Source organism: Cetorhinus maximus, chromosome 7 (assembly GCF_964194155.1).
Source record: "Cetorhinus maximus chromosome 7, sCetMax3.hap1.1, whole genome shotgun sequence".
In the NCBI taxonomy this organism is placed as follows: Eukaryota; Metazoa; Chordata; class Chondrichthyes; order Lamniformes; family Cetorhinidae; genus Cetorhinus; species Cetorhinus maximus.
Genome location: NC_135885.1, coordinates 25,291,154 through 25,311,111, shown reverse-complemented (window position 1 = coordinate 25,311,111; position 19,958 = coordinate 25,291,154). Strand labels below are relative to the sequence as shown.

General features: G+C 44.4%; 1 protein-coding gene across 1 annotated transcript in view; it reads left to right on the top strand.

The window, feature by feature from the left end:
• Nucleotides 1-3,093: 3,093 nt before the first annotated feature.
• The window catches only part of relt (RELT TNF receptor), a 93,761-nt gene continuing 76,896 nt past the window's right edge, over nucleotides 3,094-19,958 (top strand). Inside the window, exons 1-3 of the mRNA XM_078545236.1 lie at nucleotides 3,094-3,195; nucleotides 19,049-19,204; nucleotides 19,299-19,361. Of these exons, the coding sequence (XP_078401362.1) occupies nucleotides 19,317-19,361 (45 nt within the window). The 5' untranslated portion in view covers nucleotides 3,094-3,195; nucleotides 19,049-19,204; nucleotides 19,299-19,316. The remainder of the gene's footprint in view (nucleotides 3,196-19,048; nucleotides 19,205-19,298; nucleotides 19,362-19,958) is intronic.

Sequence of the window (19,958 nt, the reverse complement as noted above, 5' to 3'; positions counted from 1 at the left end):
ATAGATTCTTCTTTTCCCACCTATTTCCATTATTTTTAAATCTAAAATTAAAACTTTGTTAGTCTTTCCACCCCACCCCCACTAGAGCTGTACCTTAAGTATCCTGCCTTCCATTCTTAATTAGCACTTTTCTTAGATAATATCACCACCTTCAACACCTCTTTGATCCCTTTGTCTGTGACATCTTTTGATTATCTGCTCCTATCACTGCTTGCTTATCTCCACAATCATCCCACCCTCAACTTCTCTCTCCCCCCGCCCCCCCCCCACCTTAGACCAGCTTATATTTCACCTTTCTCCTAACTATACTCAGTTCTGCCGAAGAGTCATGAAGACTCGAAACGTTAACTGATTTCTTCTCCACCGATGCTGCCAGACCTGCTGAGTTTTTCCAGGTAATTCTGTTTTTGTTTTGGATTTCCAGCATCCGCAGTAGCTTTTAGCTTTTTGTTTTTATTTTGGCCTAGTTTCCTGCTTTCTGTCTCCCTCTCTTTTTGAATAAAGGAGTTATTTTCCAATCTAATGGAGCCTTCCCTGAATCTAGGGAATTTTGGAAAATTAAAACCAATGCATCAACTATCTCACTAGCCACTACTTTCAAAACCTTAGAGTGAAAGTCTATCTGGACCTGAGGATTTGTCAGTCCACAGCCCCTGTGATTGTAATTTCTCAAGTTTGTCCCTCCCTTCCATTTCCTGATTTACAGCTATTTCTGGGGTGTTACTTTTGTCCTCTATAGTGAAGACCGAAGCAAAATGCCTGTTTAATTCTTCCACCATCTCCCTACTTTCCATTATCAATTCTCCAGATGCACTCTCAATAGGACCAATGCTCACTTTGTTAACTCTTTTCTTATTTAAATAGCTATAGAAACTCTTATTATCCATCTTTATATTACTGTTCTGACTGATGCAGTTGGTAAAGCGGAGTTATTTAAAAATCCCAGAAGGAAACTTTAAACAACTGTCATAACCTACAATTTTAAGTGTTATGTTTGAGATGCAACTCTAAATTCAGGAATCAGACCACCAGTTCTTGAGGTTCTACATTAAACTAAATGAAACATTTTATTAATTTACAGAGATTAAAATATATATACACATGGCTACAAATTACTACTATCATAACTTTTAACAAATTCCCAAACAAATCTCCATTAAGGCAACAGAAACCCATAGACTTAACCAAACACCAGGCAAAGCATTTTCATCTTATGAATTCAAAACCTGTGGAGCCAGTTGGAGGCTTACAGCTGCCTTTTGATCTCACATTGTCTCTACTCTGCACACCCAAAACAGTTATCTCGTTATACCTATCACTGCCCATTGAATGTTAATTCTCATTGTATCAACAACCTCTGAGCTAAACCTCTCTAATGATAAAACCCCCGTCATAGTACCCATTTTATTAGTAATATAAACATACTGCTTGATATCGGCTACATAGGTGTCAAGTTTTCACCCCACTTCTTGAATGCTCTGATCAAAAATTGCTATTGCACACTATCTCTCTTACATATCAAAACTAGTACACATCAAAGCACCCAGTCTAGCTGGCTTTAATCCAATTAAGACACACCCACAGACGAAACCTCTATTTTAAAAGAAAAATATTTTCCGATAGTATTATATGCATTAATAGCTTCATGACAATTACTAGCTAGCTTTCTCTCATACTCTAATAATTACTGTTTACAAGCATTTGCTGTGCTCAAATTGGTTGGTGTGTTTCCTACATTGCAACAGTGACATATTTTATTCTTTCATGGGCATCGCTGGCAAAACCAGGACTTGTTGTCCATTCTTAATTGCCCTTGAACTGAGTGGCCTGCTAGTCCATTTCAGCAGGCAGTTAATTGCTCCAAATTGCTGTGGAGTCACATCTAGGCCAGACCGGATAAAGATGGTACATTTCATTCCCTAAAGGACATAAGTGAATTCAGATGTTTTTACAACAATTGATGATAGCTGTCATGGTCACCATTACTGAGACTAGCTTTATATTCCAGACTCATTAATTGAATTTAAATTCCACCAGTTGTAGTGCTGGGATTTGAACCCATGTCCCCAAAGCATTAGACTGGACCTCTGGATTATGACATTACCACTTGTTTTTATTAATTCATGGGATGTGGGCATTGCTGGCAAGGCCAGCATTTACTGCCCATCACTAATTGCTCCTGAGCAGGTGCTGGTGAGTTGCCTTCTTGAACCGCTGCAGTCCATGTGGTGTAGGTACACCCACAATGCTGTTCGGGAGGGAGTTCCAGGATTTTGATCCAACAACAGTAAAGGAGCGGCAATATATTTCCAAGTCAGGATGGTGGATGGCTTGGAAGGGAACTTCTAGATGGTGGTGTTCCCATGTCTCTCATGCCCTTGTCCTTCTAGATGGTAGCGGCGATGGGTTTGGAAGGTAGTGTCTAAGGAGCCTTGGTGAATTCCTGCAGTGCATCTTGTAGATGGTACACACTGCTGCCACTATGTGTCGGTGGTGGAGGGAGTGAATGTTTGCAGATGGGGTGCCAATCAAGCGGCTGCTTTGTCCTGGATGGTGTCAAGCTGCTTGAGTGTTGTGGGAGCTGCACACATCCAGGCAAGTGGGGATATTCCATCACACTCCTGACTTGTGTCTTGTAGATGGTGGACAGGCTTTGGGGAGTCAGGGGGTGAGTTACTCCCCTCAGGATTCCTAGCCTCTGAACTGGTCTCGGTCACCATTGCCCATAACTTGATGTAGAAAAGTAGTTCAGGGGTTGCAAAGAGTTATATGGCTACAACTCTTTTTAAATTAAAGTTTCTAACTAATTTCCAGCAGGGGCAAAGCACATAGTTCAAAATAGATAAGAAAGAAAACCCTGTAAAACCCCTAACAGAGGGTGAGTCACAGCATCATGAACACTGATGCCATAGGAAAACTTATGAGCTGTGATTGACAAAGATGTTGAAAATCCAGGCAGCCAGGAGGCGGAGCACTGTGATGACGTATTGGAAGGAAGGGGAAAGGGGCGGGGTTTAGGGCGGGAGGGAGGCGGGGCCATTGGGGACTGACGTCACTGGAGGCTTCATCAGCTTTCCCGGACGTCTTTTCAAAGCAAGTCAGTGACTTGCAGCAGTGGACAAGGAGTTGGGGGGCAGTGCAACCTCTGAATAGAGGAGCGATGGGGGAAAACAACAGCTCTTAACAAATGCACAGGTAAGTGTGTTTTAAATAAATACTTTTTTTTACTATTGTTACAGCGACCTGCTCTCTGAATGAATGAAAGACAGTGACCCAGGCAAAGTTTGGAGGTGAGTTGATTGTAGAGGGTATGATTTAATTGTAAAGTGTGTGATGGGAGTGAATTGAGCAGATGGAGGGTGAAGATTGTGGGGGAGGGACAGGGCCCCCCCGCCCCATGACATCCAGCCTTCAGTGATCCGCAGTTAAGAGTTATACCGGTGAGCCAGGTGGAAAGTGGTGTGTCCGGGGGCTCTCCTCTTGTCGCGTTGATTCTCACCCCTCAGTCCTTCGGTCGGAGAGTTTGAAAGGTATTTTAGCCCTCATCCTGTTTTGGAAACGTCGAGCGAGTTTGTGTCTTTTTAAATGTTCATTGTTACTATGTTCAGTTCTGACTCAGAACCGGGACAAAGAGATTAATCAGTTCCTGTTGTAAAATACCTTCGAGCTGCAGTTTTAAACAGAATTTAGTCAGTTGCAATTGGAAATTGGAATTATTAATTGGAAAGAATTCGATTCTCTCTCTGCTCTGGTATGTAAACAGCGAAGGGTGACCCCGTTAACCAATTCAGCAAGATTAACCTGAAGATAAAAGCAAAAAAAATGATGCTGTCAGACCTGCTGAGCTTTTCCAGGTATTTTTATTTAAGATTAACCACTTTTTTTTCCCCCCCAAAGCAAATGTATTTTCTTGATGGATTTAATCGCTTTGACCGCACGGAGACTTTGTTCTGACTGTTTAATCTGGTTTCATCTGAAAATGCTGGGAATACTCATCTGACAGAGTCTGTGGAGAGTGAAACGCGGCTAATTTCAGGTCTGGGACCTTTCATTAGGACAGATCTCATGTAAGATTATCCCGGCCTCCACCTGCTGAGTATTCCCGGGCAATTCTCTAGTTTTTACTTCAGATTTCTGGTGCTTTACTTTGTTTTTTTTTTGCATGGAGTGAAGGAAAGACCGAATTTTTGCTCGTACATGACCCTGAGCACATCCGCTGACTGGAAAGCATATCGCGATATACTGTGAGAGGTCAACAAACAAAGCCAGCTGCTTTCACAGGTTAACCAGGGCAGCTCCCCCGGTAAAGAACACAGTTTATTTGCCGTGCCATATGGGCAACCAAGATAAGATGCAGCCACTTTGTGGTCGGTTAAAGACGCAGAATAATGTGATGATCAGCAGCACTTAAGAGGCAAGCGAAGGGTGACAGGAAGTTTGGCAGTAGTGGGATGAAGCCTCCCTTGCTGCCTGTGTTGGTGCATTGGAGAACCAGCCTCAGCAAGCAGCACTTTCCCCCTCCAGGGCTTTGCTGTCTGACACCACTCTCCCAGGTGTGCTGTACTCCCTGCGGATCTGGTGTGCACTTCTACAGGCTAGCAGTGATTATAACACAGAGAACACTCTCTTTAAGCTACAGAAATACCTGGAAAAACTCAGCAGGTCCGGCACAGCCGACGTTTCGAGTCCTCATGACCCTTCAACATTCTCCGCCGGACCTGCTGAGCTTTTCCAGGTATTTCTGTTCCTGTTTTTGTTTTGGATTTCCAGCATCCGCAGTTCTTCGCTTTGAACTCTCTTTAAGCTGCTCATTGCACACGTCCTCGCATCCCCTCGAACTTAATGTCGTAGAATAAACACTCACTGGATCACGGTTTAGACTATAAACGGCCAGACATGAACAAGACATGATTAAATGAACAGAAATAATTTGTCACACTAGTTACTAGCGGTGACTAACCTTCCCAGCATTTCCTCCAGTGTAAACTGGATCAGGCACAAACTCCCTGAGTAAATAACTCCTACTTGGCGGTTTGTTGCTCATGGAGTTCCTGAATTATCCATCCCCCTCTCTAACGGCTTCAGAGGGACTATCCACTTTGAACAAGAGCAGCTGAAAAATACTTTTAAGAAATGTGCTTCTGAAACTCAAGATATAAAAGCCACAAGGTTTGACTTGAATGGCTCGGCACTTCCCCAGGACATCTGAACACGCGCAATGTTTTACATTCTGGGCTAATGTATTGGTTTTCCATAGTGAACCTAATTTTCAACCCTGTGTATACAATGACAGAAAGAAGGGAAGTTACAGTGATTGGTCTGGCCAGGAATACCCTCTTTCCATTTTCTGGACCCCTTCTTAACATGCCCAGGAAAGAACTCTGTGCATTTGCCGAGCTTCACCCAGAAAAGGTGCAGTGAAATATGAAGAGTTAGAGTGGAATCCGCGTTATAGGAAGGATGTGATTGCACTAGAGAGAGTGCAGAGGAGATTTACCAGGATGTTGCCTGGGCTGCAGAGTTTTAGTTATGAGGAGAGATTGGATAGACGAGGGTTATTTTCCCTGGAGGGGGGCCATGATTGAGGTGTATAAAATTATGAGGGGCATAGATAGGGTAGACAGGAAGGAACTTTTCCCCTTGGTGGAGGGATCAATAACCAGGGGGGCGTAGATTTAAGGTAAGGGGCAGGAGGTTTAGAGGGGATGTGATGAAGAATTTTTTCACCCAGAGGGTGGTGGGAATCTGGAACTCACTGCCTGAAGAGGTGGTAGAGGCAGAAACCCTCATAAGAAGTATTTGGATGTGCACTTGCGATGCCATGGCATACAAGGCTATGGGCCTAGTGCTGCAAAATGGGATTAGAATAGTTAGGTACTTGTTATGACCGGCGCAGACTCGATGGGTCTTTTTCCGTGCTGTAGACCTCTATGACTATGGACATTGGGCAATTGTAGAATTTGAAAGATGGTAACAGGAGTAGGCCATCCAGCCCATCAAGCCTGTTCCACCATTCAGTCAGATTGTGGCTGATCTGTATCTGAACCCCATCAATGTGCCACAGCTCCATATCCTTTAGTAACGTTCTCTAGCAAAAATCTATCAATTCCAGATTTAGAAATATTAATTGAGCAAGCATCTACTGCCTCTTGTTGCAGTGAGTTCCACACTTCTAAGGCTCTTTGTGTGAAGAAGTGTTTGCTAACTACTCTCCTGAATGTCACCATTAGCACATTCCATAGCTAATATCACCACCATTAACACCCCTTTGTCCTTTTGTCTATGACATCTTTGGCAATCTCTCCTTTGCCTCCACCTGTCACTGGCCCCCTATCGAGCTCTACCTGTCCCACCCCCCTCAACCAGCTTATATTTCACCTCATTCCTATATGCCCTCAGCTCTGATGAAGAGTCATACGGACTCGAAACATTAACTGTGTTCCTCTCTGCAGATGCTGTCAGACCTGCTGAGTTTTTCCAGCTATTTTTGTTTTTACTCTCCTGAATGGCCTGGCTCTGATTTAAAGGTTATATCATCTTGTTCTAGACTCTAGCCAGCAGAAAAGGTTTTTCTCTATCTACCCGATTAATTCCTTTCAAAATCCTAAAACTCTTAACCAAATCACCCCTTGACTTTATGGGCCGGATTTGGTGCTCACTGCTGACCTCAAAAAAAAAGCTGCCCACAAAGATCTAGTGATCCCTCTGGCATGGATTTCCCCTTTCCTAGCATCAGATTAAATCTGGGTACCACGTCAAGGGGATCTTCAGTGATGCCAGCAAGCAGGGCAATCCACCAATTAAATTGAAGTATCCACACAGACAGCAAGCCAGGAAGTCCAAAGCACTGATTATTCTTCATTTTTAAATTTTTATATTTCAGAATAAATGATTATGATTGAATTAAGATAGAAGCTAAAATGTTATAGGTAAAGATATTTCTATTATATTAAAAATGTGAATTTTTTATCATGGGAACTTTAATTTCCACAAATATAGAATTGGCTTTTCAGGGTCAGTGTTTAACTATAATTTTGAAGGTAGTATACCATTAAAAATAATTTCACCTCATTCAACAGAGAATTTTACAAGACAAACAGTGGAAGTTTTCGTCAATTTCACTGATAGCTTTGAGATTGCCATTCCAGGGTGCGCAGTGGGGTAGGGGGGTTGCTACGGGTGGTGGAGGTGCTTCAATAGTGCATCCTGTGAAGAAGCATAGAAGTTGGTTAGGACTATATTCGCTGGAGTTCAGAAGAATATGGGGGGATCTTATAGAAACCTATAAAATTCTAACAGGACTAGACAGGGGGGATGCAGGAAGGATGTTCCCGATGGTGGGGGAGTCCAGAACCAGGGGTCACAGTCTGAGGAAATGGCATGGACCATTTAGGACTGAGATGAGGAGAAATTTCTTCACCCAGAGAGTGGTGAGCCTGTGGAATTCGCTACCACAGAAAGTAGTTGAAACCAAAACATTGTATGTTTTCAAGAAGGAGTTAGATATAGCTCTTGGGGCGAAAGGGATCAAAGGATATGGGGAGAAAGCGGGAGTAGGCTATTGAGTTGGATGATCAGCCATGATCATAATGAATGGTGGAGCAGGGTCGAAGGGCCGAAAGGCCTACTCCTGCTCCTAGTTTCTATGTAATCACTGACAACAGCTTCTGTATTCTTCTGCATTTGTGCGGGCTCCAGAATTTGCTGTCAGTTTGAGTGGAGTAATGATGGTGAATGCTGACCGGTTTGCCAACATTACCACAGCAAAATCTGTGCCTCTATGTTCAAGGGAGGACAGGCCTAATTTGTGTAAAATTTCCTCATAATCTAACTTTTGGAGTGGGGAACACAGACAATACCAAAGATATTTGGGGCTGCACATTGCTTTCATCCCATGTTACAATTTGGGTCACTTTCAATATTATTTAATCATGCAAACAGTATATTGTAAACACTGGAAATCTGAAATAAAACCAGAGAATTCTGGATAAAGCTTTCTGGTAGCATCTGTGGAGAAAGTGAGAGAGAGTTAATGTTTCAGGTTGATGGACTTGGATGATGAAAGGCCATCGACCTGAAAAGTTAACTCAGTTTCTCTCTGCACAGATGCTGAGTGTTTCCAGCATTTACACTTTATTCATATTCTCTGCAAAGGTTAGCTTCCATAGACAAGTCTATGCTTCTAAAGAACTGAAGCTTGCTCTTAGCAGGGAGAATAATGAGCCGTTGAGGAAAGCATCCAAAATAGTATATGACACCACCATAATCTCCTCTCTGAATCAGAAGAAAATCACCACACTGGCAGCTTCTAACTCAGACTACACTATTAATTTGAGAAGTAAATATACATAAAAACAAGAATAAACCATTAGATGAAAATAGTAATACAACACTAACTGGTGTTCTTAATACCACTTCCTGAAAGCACAATAATGAGTTTTATAAAAGTACAGTCCATTGTTGCATTGCTTCTGTGACCTCTATATGTAATAATTTGTGATAACTGAAATAAAGAAGCAGCAAAAGTGTGACATTTATTTTCAGGTTCAGTCCATTTCAGGGTGAGGATCTGTGAATCAAAATTAGAACCAAGACACATAATAATAACTTACTATATTAATGAGTGATGAAACAAGTGCTTACCATGTAAAAGTCAATCTCATATAAAAGTCGACCCCATGACCTTTGGCCTAAAAACCCACAATTTTTCATATACCTCGTTTAAAAGTCGACTTCAGTTTGTCAGGGATCAAAGCCCAAAAATTTCAGAACCAAAATATTATCCTGGAGATGTTAATTATTTGATTTCATCGTACATATATAAATACTAATGGAATATATGTGGTTCATAATGTCATAAAATGAATAGACATTAGATAATTAATATGTTACAAAATAAATAAATGATAGAGAATTCATATGAATTTTTTAGTGTTGATGGTTTTTACTTTATTCTGTTGTGATGGTCTCCTGTGGATTTCACTTGTGCCTAAATCAAACACATGTCAACCCATCAAAAGCATTACCTGTGAAAAAGGCCCCCAAAAAATTGGTCTCAAGAATTCAATTTTTATAAGTATATATGGTGACATACCTAGGAAATGCTGATAGTGAGTATCTGTTTATTATACAAACATGGTTCCTCATTATCTTATCCACTGACAAATCAAACAATTTGGTCTTGCAGACATCCTTTGTTGTCCACTGATGACCCAGAGAGAGAGGAGCTTTTAAATTGGCCAAAAAACATTTGCCTTATTCCTATGCCTAAGTGATAAAGGAATTGACACAATAAGTTTGTATAGAAATAGAGTTTACAGGACTGAACCAGGTCTTTGGTCCAATCGGTCCATGTCAGCATTTACCTACTTGAGCAAATAGTCCTGATCATATTTAATTACCCTGCTTCCATATCCATTCAATTCCTTTTCCTCCAGCCATCTTGTGTGTTGACATAGTTTCTGTCTCATGCACTAACTATGGTAGTGAATTCCACAGCCTTACAACTCTCCATATAAACATATTTCTCTTGCACTCTGGTCAAAATATTTTACATTTATGGCCCTGTATCCTTGATCCCACAACAACTGGGAAAGTCTGCTCTCAATGTTTTCATATTTTTCCACAATTCTATTATATTGCCCTGTAATCCAGGTTGATCAGATTTTTAAAAAGTAACAGTTTTCAAATATGTTTTTACATATGTATTTTCTTATACTAGGCAGTATCTTGGTGAACCTGTGTTTCTTCAGCCCTCCACCCTCTGTCCATTGTCTGGCTATCCCATTGTTGGAGGGGTTAAATCATATTCAAAACAAATTTTGCAAATCAGGCTAATTATACAGGCTTTACATTAAAAAATGAGCACTGTTAATGCCTAGATTATCTTTTAGAATACACAGTACTGGAGTGCTGTAGTGTCATTCATTGTACAAGGTGTCCTGAGACACACGATGGTGAACCAAAAGTCGGATTGCAGTTATACTGCAGTTGGTAGTGATTAGACAAAACTAATACTTTGTACTGATCAGTATGGAACCAATGTACTGACAATACAATTTGGGAACCAACTTTCAACCTATTCATACTACTACGGTAAGATTTTATCAAGGGGAAGTATTAATTGTGTTTTTTTCTTAAATTAGTTTATTTCTTTTTTACTTAAAGAATCATAGAACAATAGAATGTTACAGCTTAGAAACAGGGCATTGACTTATCAAGTTTGTCCTGATGTTTTACTCCACCTGATCCATTTGGTCAATATTGCCTTTTTCAAGCAGCTATCTTATCCCTTTTCAAAGAGTTAATGGACTCTGCTTCAACAACAAGAAGTTAATATTGTAACAACCCTCGCCCTGTCCTTGATAACAGACTTCTGTAGCTTCTTCAAAACCATTGTTAAACTAATGGGTTTGTGGATGCCTGGTTTCTCTCTTCCTGACATCTTTAAGTGTGACATTTGCAATTTTCTAATCCAATTCCTGAATTTAGGAGCTTCGGGTCTTCAATTTCTTCACCAATTACTTCTAATGACCCCGGTGTTAACCACCAGGTCTTAGAGATTTGCTTATTTTAAGATCTATTTTTTGCCCCGTAACCATTTTTCAAACTTACTATTGAATGTTCTACATCCCTCCCCTTGATTTAATTTTTAGGTTCAATTGTTTCCTTTCTCTACCGTGATAATGAACACTGAGCACCAATTTAACAATATACCACTTTCTTATAGTCAGTCAGTCTCACCTGCAGCTGTCATTAATTGGTCCGAAGTGCCCTTTATCACTTTTTTTTTCTTAATATATGTATAGAAACTTTTTCGTTTTGACACCTTTGCAAGCTTATATTGGACAGAATTTTCTGCCCACCCCCAGCATGTCAGGGTAAAATCACGCGTGGCGATGTCGAGTGAGCGTCCCGACGTCACTGCGCACCATTGCGATATTTCGCTGGGCGGGCCCGTGATGAAATTTGATGTGCGCCCGCCATTAATTAACGGGCTTGTTAAGGTCCTTAAATCGTCAATCAACGGCGATTTTTCAGGTGCCCGTGCGATCTTTAGGTCGGCGCACAGGCACAACGTGAAGGCTTTTTAATGAAACTCATCCACGGGGAGGGGGATAAGAGTGCTCAGTGGGGTCATCAATCTGGTCTGTGAGTCTTTATTGCAGAAAGTTTTTTAAACTTGCCTGTGTGATCTGTCGCAGTTCAGAACGAATTCCAGCAGCTTTGTGTATTTTGAACTTTCAGGTCAGCACTCTGCAGACAGTAATCTTTATCGGGCCTGCAGCTTTCTGGAGGCCTCCCTTTAGCCAGGGTATGGGTTCTGACATCTCCACTGGAGGCACCTCCTCTGAGGAGAAAGGGAGGACTAGAATAAGGAGGAGGCCAGGACTGGACAATCAGCCTCCAGGGGAGCCACCTTTGGGAGTACAGGCGCATGCACAAGGGGCGCAGGGCCAAGATGTAGTCCAAGGTGGAAGAGGCCGTAGAAGACGCCATTATGCTGCTGCCAGGGTATGCAGGCGGCGAAGCATCTACCTCAATATGACTGAGGTGCAGTGCTGAAGGAGGCTCCGACTGTCAAGAGAGACAGTCAACTACATCTGTCAGATGATTGGCCCTGAGATCTCTCCTAACTGTGTGGGCAGACACCCCATGCCAGTGGCTCTGAAGATCACAGGTGCCCTCAACTTCTATGCCTCTGGTTCATTCCAGGGCTCGGTGGGTGATCTTTGCAGTGTCTCCCAATCAGCTGTCCACACTTGTGTCAAGCAGGTTACAGATGCTCTGCTCAGGCGTGCATTAACCTTCATCCATTTCTGTTGGGACCAGGCAAGTCAGATACAGCGAGCCAGAGGCTTCGTGGCCTTTGCTGGCTTCCCCCGTGTCCAGGGTGCTATAGACTGTACACATGTGGCCATCAAGGCACCAGCAGGTGAGCCCGGTGCCTTCGCCAACAGGAAGGGCTTCCACTCCTTGAACGCGCAGATAGTGTGTGATCACAGGATGCAGATTCTGCAAGTCTGTGCAAGGTACCCAGGCAGCTCCCACGATGCCTACATCCTCAGACACTCCCAGGTGCCAGGGCTCTTCTGTGCTCTGGCTCGGTTTGATGGATGGCTGCTGGGTGACAAGGGCTATCCCCTCAGAAGGTGGCTCATGACGCCTCTCTGCCACCCAAGAACAGAAGCTGAGCAGCGGTACAATAGGAGCCACGTCTCCACAAGGGCTGTGGTGGAGAGAGCCATTGGCCTTCTCAAGATGTGCTTCTGATGCCTGGACCGCTCAGGGAGCGCACTCCAGTACCCCCCAGATCGTGTGTTGGTGATAGTGGTTGCATGCTGCGTTCTCTACAATCTTGCGCTGGAAAGGGGGGACACAGCAGATGATGAAGACATTGACGCAGTGGATGTGGCTGCACATGATGAGTCCAGCACTGATTCTGAGGATGAGGAAGCACAGGGGAATGCTGAGGGGCTAAACTCTGATCCGGAGCTACACCTGGGAGACTTTAATCCAACGAATCTTCAGCTAGCTCCACATAAATGGATCAGGAGGACCAGCCTTGCCTGGTGCTTCCACACTCGGCACTTAAGTGCTACATCTGCCACTTCATCAGCTGCAACTAAGGGCTTTGGACATAAGCTTCAATGTCGACTCAAACACTCATGACATGTAAGTAAAACATAAAAATGCAGAACAAAGGAGCCACCCTAAGCCATGGTAACACATTTGGTTTTAATTTTCACCATCAGAAGTTCTTACAAATTCAAAACAAAACGTTAATCAAACAGAAACAAATAATAAGGATCTAATCTAGGGCAACACAAAGGCACCGGTGAGAAACCCGTGGTGTGCCTAAGGTGCCTTATGCTTACATTTCCAGGTGCTACGTCTTGGCGCCGCCCCATCGCTCGGAGTGGCATCTGAGACAGCCTGCTGACTCTGTCCTGTTGGCCTTTGTGACCTTGGCGGTCGTCCACTGGCCCATGGAGCCTGTGCTGGCCCCGCCTGGGAGGGAGCTGCCAGTTCCACAGCTGGCATCACCCCAGTCATTGCACCCTATGAAGTGGTCACTGGGAGAGGGGCGGAGCAGCTGTTGTCCTCATCCGGAGTGCCGTGAGAGGAGCCCGCAGATATGACAGGCAGCTGCTGCGCCGATGTGAGGTCACCCTGGACCTCCCTGCTCACCGTCGATGGATGGGCAATGAGCTGGGAAACTTGAAGCCCACAGCATCTCCTACATTGGCACTGACCAGCTGTGGCCAATGTTGCTGTGAGGGCTTGAGCGTAACCCCAGGAGAACCTGCTTGTTCTCTTGGAGGCCCCTCTCCACGAGAGTCGCCACTCTCTCCATGGAGGAAGCCTGACGCTCTGCCATGAGGCTCATTGCATCAGTGATGCTCCATGTGGACTCCTCCACCACGGATACCAAGCGAAGCTTAGTCTCATGTAACACTCCCAGATGCTCCCACGCACCCGACCACATTTCCTGCAGCTGCTGTGTCGTGGACGATTCCAGAGGCACATCATCAGGCACCGACTGAGCGTGTGCCTGGTCCCCTGCAGTCCTCCGACTGCTGGCGCCATCGGCACTCTCTGTCTCTGCCAACTCCTCCAGCAATTGTGAAGTGCCCTCTCCACTGTGCCCCGGGACACTAGCCGATATTGCCCACCAAGGTGCTGGTATCTGCGCTGGTGCCTGCCTCGCAGGAATGGTGTGACGTAGGTGACACTTGAGGGCCCTCAGGTGTGACAGGGGGCATCTGCAATTCCTCCTGGCAGTCATGCTTTGATGATGCTGAAATGAACAACAAGGACAGTGGATCAGTTAACGTGCACACTGATACACTTCATCCTTTTCCCCCTGGCTCATTATGCGCTCAACCTTCCGGAACTTATGGAGATAAATATTGGTGGGGTGGCAAATAGTGAGGATGAAACCCTTACATTACAGGCGGATATAGACGGGCTGGTCAGATGGCTTAAGGAATGCCAAATGGAATGTTATGTGGATAAGTGTGAGGTGATGCACTTGGGCAGAACAAACGAGGCACAGGAATACGTGATGAATGGTAGGACCGTGGAAAGTAAAGAGGATCAGAGGGACCTGGCTGGGCATGTCGACAGGCCTGTTAAGGTAGCGGGACAGGTATATAAGGTGTTTTAAGAAGGTAAATGCCATACTTGCCTTTATTAGCTGAGGAATAGAATATAGGAACAGGGAGGTAATGTTCCAAGTGCAGAAAATGCTGCCTAGGCCACAGCTATAGTTCTGAGTGCAGTTGTGAAATGTGCTTCATGGGAGGGATGTGATTGGAGTGGAGAGAGTGCAGAGGTTGCTGACCAGGATGCTGGCTGAGCTGGAGAGTTTAACTTATGAGGAGATATAGCATAAACTGGGGTTATTTGCCCTGGAGCAGAGGAGATTGAGGGGTGACATTATTGAGGTTTATAACATTATGAGAGGCATAGATAGGGTCGACAGAAAGGAACTTTTCCCCTTGGCGGAGGGATGAGTAACCAGGTGGCATAGATTCAAGGTAAGGGGCATGAGGTTGACAGATGATGTGATGAGCAACTTTTGCACACAGTGTTGGGAATATGGACTGCACTGCCTGAAAGGATGGTGGGCGCAGAAACCCTCCTAACATCTAATAAGTTTTTGGATGTGCAGTTGCGATGCCATGGCATACAAGGCCATGGGCATAGTGCTGGGAAATGGGATAAGGCGACTTTGGAAGGTGTTTGACGTGCGCACCTTCAAATGACTGACGGACCTTTTTCTATGATCCACACCTCTGACTCTATCACTCTGTGACCGAGCAATGTTGCAACAATAACAAATCTGGATGTTGGGAGGACATAGCGGACCTAACTGTTGACCTTAAATACCAGGCCGTTCCACCTCAGCCTCACCAACACCAGTGGACCTGGGTGCATGGCGCCTCTCAAGCTCCAGGGCCTCCTGTTCAAAGTGGCTTAACATCAGCAGCTGGGCGTGGCCGCCTCCAGTCATCGAGCGCTCGACGCATTGTGAGCATTCTTCTCCTGAAAAACAGAGAAGACCATTCATTGTGGCAATTTGCATATGGACTCTGCACGCCGCACCCCAACCATAGTGGCCCATATCAGGCCTCCAGTGCCTCCTCTCTCCGCTACTGCTGATCAGTCACACAAAGATAGTGTAAATTTGAATGGCTGAATTCAATGCCAAATCAGTTACAGAGATTGGACTAAGGGAGAGAAAAGGGACAGAACAGATAAGTAAAACACTTTTCTTCAATTTAAAATTTCACATTTTTAAAATAGACAACAATTAAAACCTTACATAGCACCAAAACAGGCTCCTTGTGTCACTTCTGGCCAGCTCTAAATTTTTGTGGCGAGTTGAATTGTTTCTGTCGTGGTAGCAGCCTTCCATCTCAAAAGATGATGATTTGCACCTTGGTGGTGTACACCTGCTCCCAACCTCTCCACCCCCACCCACCCCCCCCCCCCACCCCCCCATGGCCAACTTAGACACATCCTGCATCCATCACTTGGACACACACGGTCTTTGCTCCCATTGCAAGGAGGCGCAACTACGTGCAGCATCAATGGCAGCAGATGGCTCTTGGCCATGAGAGCTCACCACCTCTGCCACATTTGGTCATGTGGGCGGTCCTCCTGCTCCCATCCTGGGAGATCAACACCTCCCGCCGTGTTGCCACCTCCTTGAGGAGGGCAGTAAGGCAGTCATCAGGAAAGCGAGGGGTGCGTTAGCCCGCCCCCCCCCCCACCCCGGCCTACCCTGCAGCCTGCCCTGGCCTTCTGCCCTTCCCTCCAGCATGCCCTGGTCAGCCAATCCCCTGTGATGTGACCTGGAAGTGGCCATTGTGAGCAGCTTACAGGAGGCTGCCAGGCCTTCCTTTAAACAGACTGCCGGGTCGCCATTGGACCTGGCGGTCTGTGCACGCCCGTTGCAGCCCGCACACTCCCGCTATTCACGGGAGTCAGAAATGTGCTGGGCGGACCTTAATTGGCCAGCCTGCCCAAAATGGCAGCGCGGACCCGATCGCGGGTGCCGATCGGGCCCACGCCCGCCCGCGGCCATTCCTGCTCCGCCCGCCCAACAGGCAGAAAATTCTGCCCATTCATATTCTCTTTTGGCACCTCTTATTACTTTCTTTGTATCTTGTTTAGCTCCTCCAGCCTGTTCTACATCTCTTTGTATCTTTGTAAGCCTTTTCTTTTAGCTTGATGCCATCTCTTACCTCATTTATTGACCATGGTTTGCCGAAGTACAAAAGTGGAGACTTTGCATTTCGGGCTATGTGCTGGTATTGTATTGCACCAAACACTCCTTTGAATACTTCCCATTGTTTGGAGGTTTATCCATTAACAGTTCAGCCCAGTTTGCTCTAGTCAATTTATTAAACTGAAAACCTTGCTTTATGATTCTCCTTTTTGCCTCTCAAATATAATGGGCCTTCATTTGCTGCAGGACTGAATTGTGAAGGAAGCTGGTCAGCTGGGAGTGAACTGCAAGGTTCTGTGTATCTCCTTAACCAATTCGATAGAAGGGTTGTGAAATTAATGGGGGTGGGATTGAGATAGAAAGTGTAAATTTGAATGGCTGAATTCAATGCCAAATCAGTTACCGAGATTGGATTAAAGGAGAGAAAAGGGACGGAACAGATAAGTAAAACACTTTTCTTCAATTTAAAATTTCACATTTTTAAAATAGACAACAATTAAAACCTTACATATCACCAAAACAGGCTCCTTGTGTCACTTCTGGCCAGCTCTAAATTTTTGTGGCGAGTTGAATTGTTTCTGTCGTGGTAGCAGCCTTCCATCTCAAATGATGATGATTTGCACCTTGGTGGTCAACTCTTGTGTTAAGCAACCTCTGGTGTGGCTCAGGGGTCCCACTCTGGCATGGCAGTCTCTGCCACATTTGCTGCAGAGGAAGACAGTGGGCTGAGAAGGTGCACAATTCGCTGGTCTCTGTTTTCTCTGGGTCCTCTTCTTGGCCAGCTAAGCTTTTCATTCCTGCTCGCCTCTTCCAATGCCCTTCCAAACAGCCAGCCTCCAGAAGTCATGGCCATCGGTGACTATCTCCCAATTGTCAGTGTCAATGTCTGCCACCTTCATATCTTGCTTGCAGGTGTCCTTCTAGGGGAGGTATGGACGCCCAATAGGTTGTTACTCAGTGGCCAGTTTACCATATCTGCCAGGCATATACAGTAACTTCATGCTGCTTAATGCATTTCAGTGGTGCGCCAGGCAATGAGATGCACTGCTCGGTCATTAGCTTTGTGACAGGTGCATCTGCCTCATCTGAAGTTGGTTTGGCATTTGCACATAAGTAATGGCAAGCGCCATTAGCCTTGGCATTATTTTGACAGAAAATTATGGATAATGATCACATTATAGTCACTAGTTGGCTCTGATTCATTATACCTCCATCATTATTATTCATGTAAATTTTCAATGCCAGAACTGAGACTTCAATGCTGCACTGCAGAAGTGCTGCACTATCAGAGGTGCTATTGTTCACACAACATGTTAAAATGAGGTGCCAAATGTAAACAGCCCTGTGGAATGATTCAAAGAAAAGCCAGGAGTTCTACTGGCATTCTGAATGAATTATTCATGAACTAATCATAAAACTAATCACTTGCTGTGGTGCATAATAGTTAAAGGCGAAAATCCTCTAATATATCCTTTCTTCTGGAGGTAGTAGCTCATCCTAAGTTATTTGACTGCATGAGCAGCCATGTCCAGTCCTGGTAGCTCACTGATGGGTATCTTTGTTTTTTAATGTGTAAGCCAAAGCAAAGAGCTATTGGAGGGGAGAAAAAACCATTAGAAAGGGAAGACTGAAGAGAAATGGAAATCCCTGTTGCTCCTCCATGCACCTCTTGCATCTATTTTCTCTTATCTTCTTATAGTTCTTCTAACTTCTAGGCCACGTATTATTTCTACTCATGTTTTACAAGCGATTTTCTCCACCTCTGATCTTGCTGTAACACACGTCTGCTCTGGCTGCAAGATTAGACAGGCAGCCTGAGGTAACTAGCTTTAAGGAATGTAGTGACTGTAGCTTTAAGGAATGTAGTGACTGTAGCTTTAAGACTTATTGTACTGTGTAGTATCACGTGACAGGGAACCTTGGTGTCTAGCTGTGGATCCTGATGGAAGCGTGTAATTCCTGCTGAAGCCCTGTGATAAAGTTCACTGCTTCTTATGAGAAACCTGTCTGGAAACTCAAGCCTATAACACAACCTGTTCTCATCTTCCTGCAAACAGATGAATAAATTCGAAGAAATTTGTTGAGTTTACTGAAGTATCTTCTAGCGATTCTCCCACACTTGAAACTATCTGGGTGAAGCTCCCTGGCAGGAGTGCACTGTGGGGGAAAAAAAAGACCCCTATACAAAGTTTAAATCAATGTTCTCGTTAATTTGGATATATATTCTGTTAATTAGTAACAGATATCAACGTGCACTTCTAAGCAACAATGCTTAAAAATAACAGCCGCTGATCACTAGGTGCAGGGTTGCAACTGCACTAACATAAGTTTCACATAATACATTTAAGATACTATTATAAACGTATTAAGAAATACGTTTGCAGCCATCAAGGAGAGATTTTCACCCCATCAGCCAGGCTGGAACCGAAGCAAAGTTCTAAAGGTGAAATGACCATGTGATAGTTTAGGTGGACTCATCTGGATCTGGTCTTGTGCTGCTTTATCTGATTAGTTTTGGATTGGACTAATTAGCACAACTGGGCACTGGCTTTCTCCATTGTGGAGAAGTTGTTGACTTTGAATTCCCAGCCACACTCAATTGCCGGAGCATGTAAAGAATTGCACCCGGGAAGGGGGGAACCAGCAAAAGAAGCTTAAACGGAAAGCGGAAGAGTCGGGCGCTCTGTGTTTCACAAAGGCTGATAGAAAATTCCATGGCATGGTCATGATGACAATTAACAAGAGAAAGCATGGTGAGCAGAGTAGGCCACCCATTAACTTATTACTTCCATTTTCCCTTCTCCATAGCTGTGTACCCATTGTCAATCTGTGCCGTGCAGCTGTGTCAATGAAAACAGAATGTGTGCATAGCTGAGAAATTAGACTGAGGTTGAAGAACACAGTTACTCCTGCTAGTGAACAGCATATCTATTGTGGCCTTCTGCCAGGCAAAGGCTCGCCCAGGTCTGTACCTGAGATTTACTTGTGTACAAATCATTGCTGAAATGGGCGCTAAATGTCTGATCCTGACCTTTCATTGTGCCTTTCTTCTTATCAGGGCTGATGCACATTGAAGATGATGAGGAACCCCCTTTATTGTTCATTATTCTGTTATATCACTGTGAGTATCTTCTTATACAGATGAATATTTCATCATTGAGTGTTTGTTTTAGATGCAACTGGTAGGGCAACCATGAAAGGAGCTCATGACCTTTGGCTGAAGCAAGCCATAGAGTCCGTCCTATATAAGTTATAATACACCCTCAGCTCAGACAATGACCCTGGTGGAAATGTTCCATTTCACTTTGGTGCAGTAAAAGTTGGATGTGTCTTTGAAGAAACCTGGAGTTTTTAAACAGAAAAGGCAAGAAAGATTGGAGGGAAATGCTTTTGTCCCGATTTTCCGATCTCCGGATGGTCGGAGACTGGATGTACACCGGAAGGTGTGCTACAGGAACCCTTGGACTCCATGGGAATTACCCAAAAGTTTGAACTTCTAATGGGTAATTCCCCTGCTCCCTGGAACCCTCCAAAAAAGTCTCCACCTCTCAGTTAGAGTCGGAGACTTTGGACAGTTTCAACTTACTTAGCTGTATAGTTATCCAGGAAACGTTAGACCAAAAAAACATAGAGCTTAACTCCTAGGTAACTATACAACTGAACTCCCAATCACTCACACTGACTCCCCCCTCGACCCCCTGACTCCGTCCTGACTCAA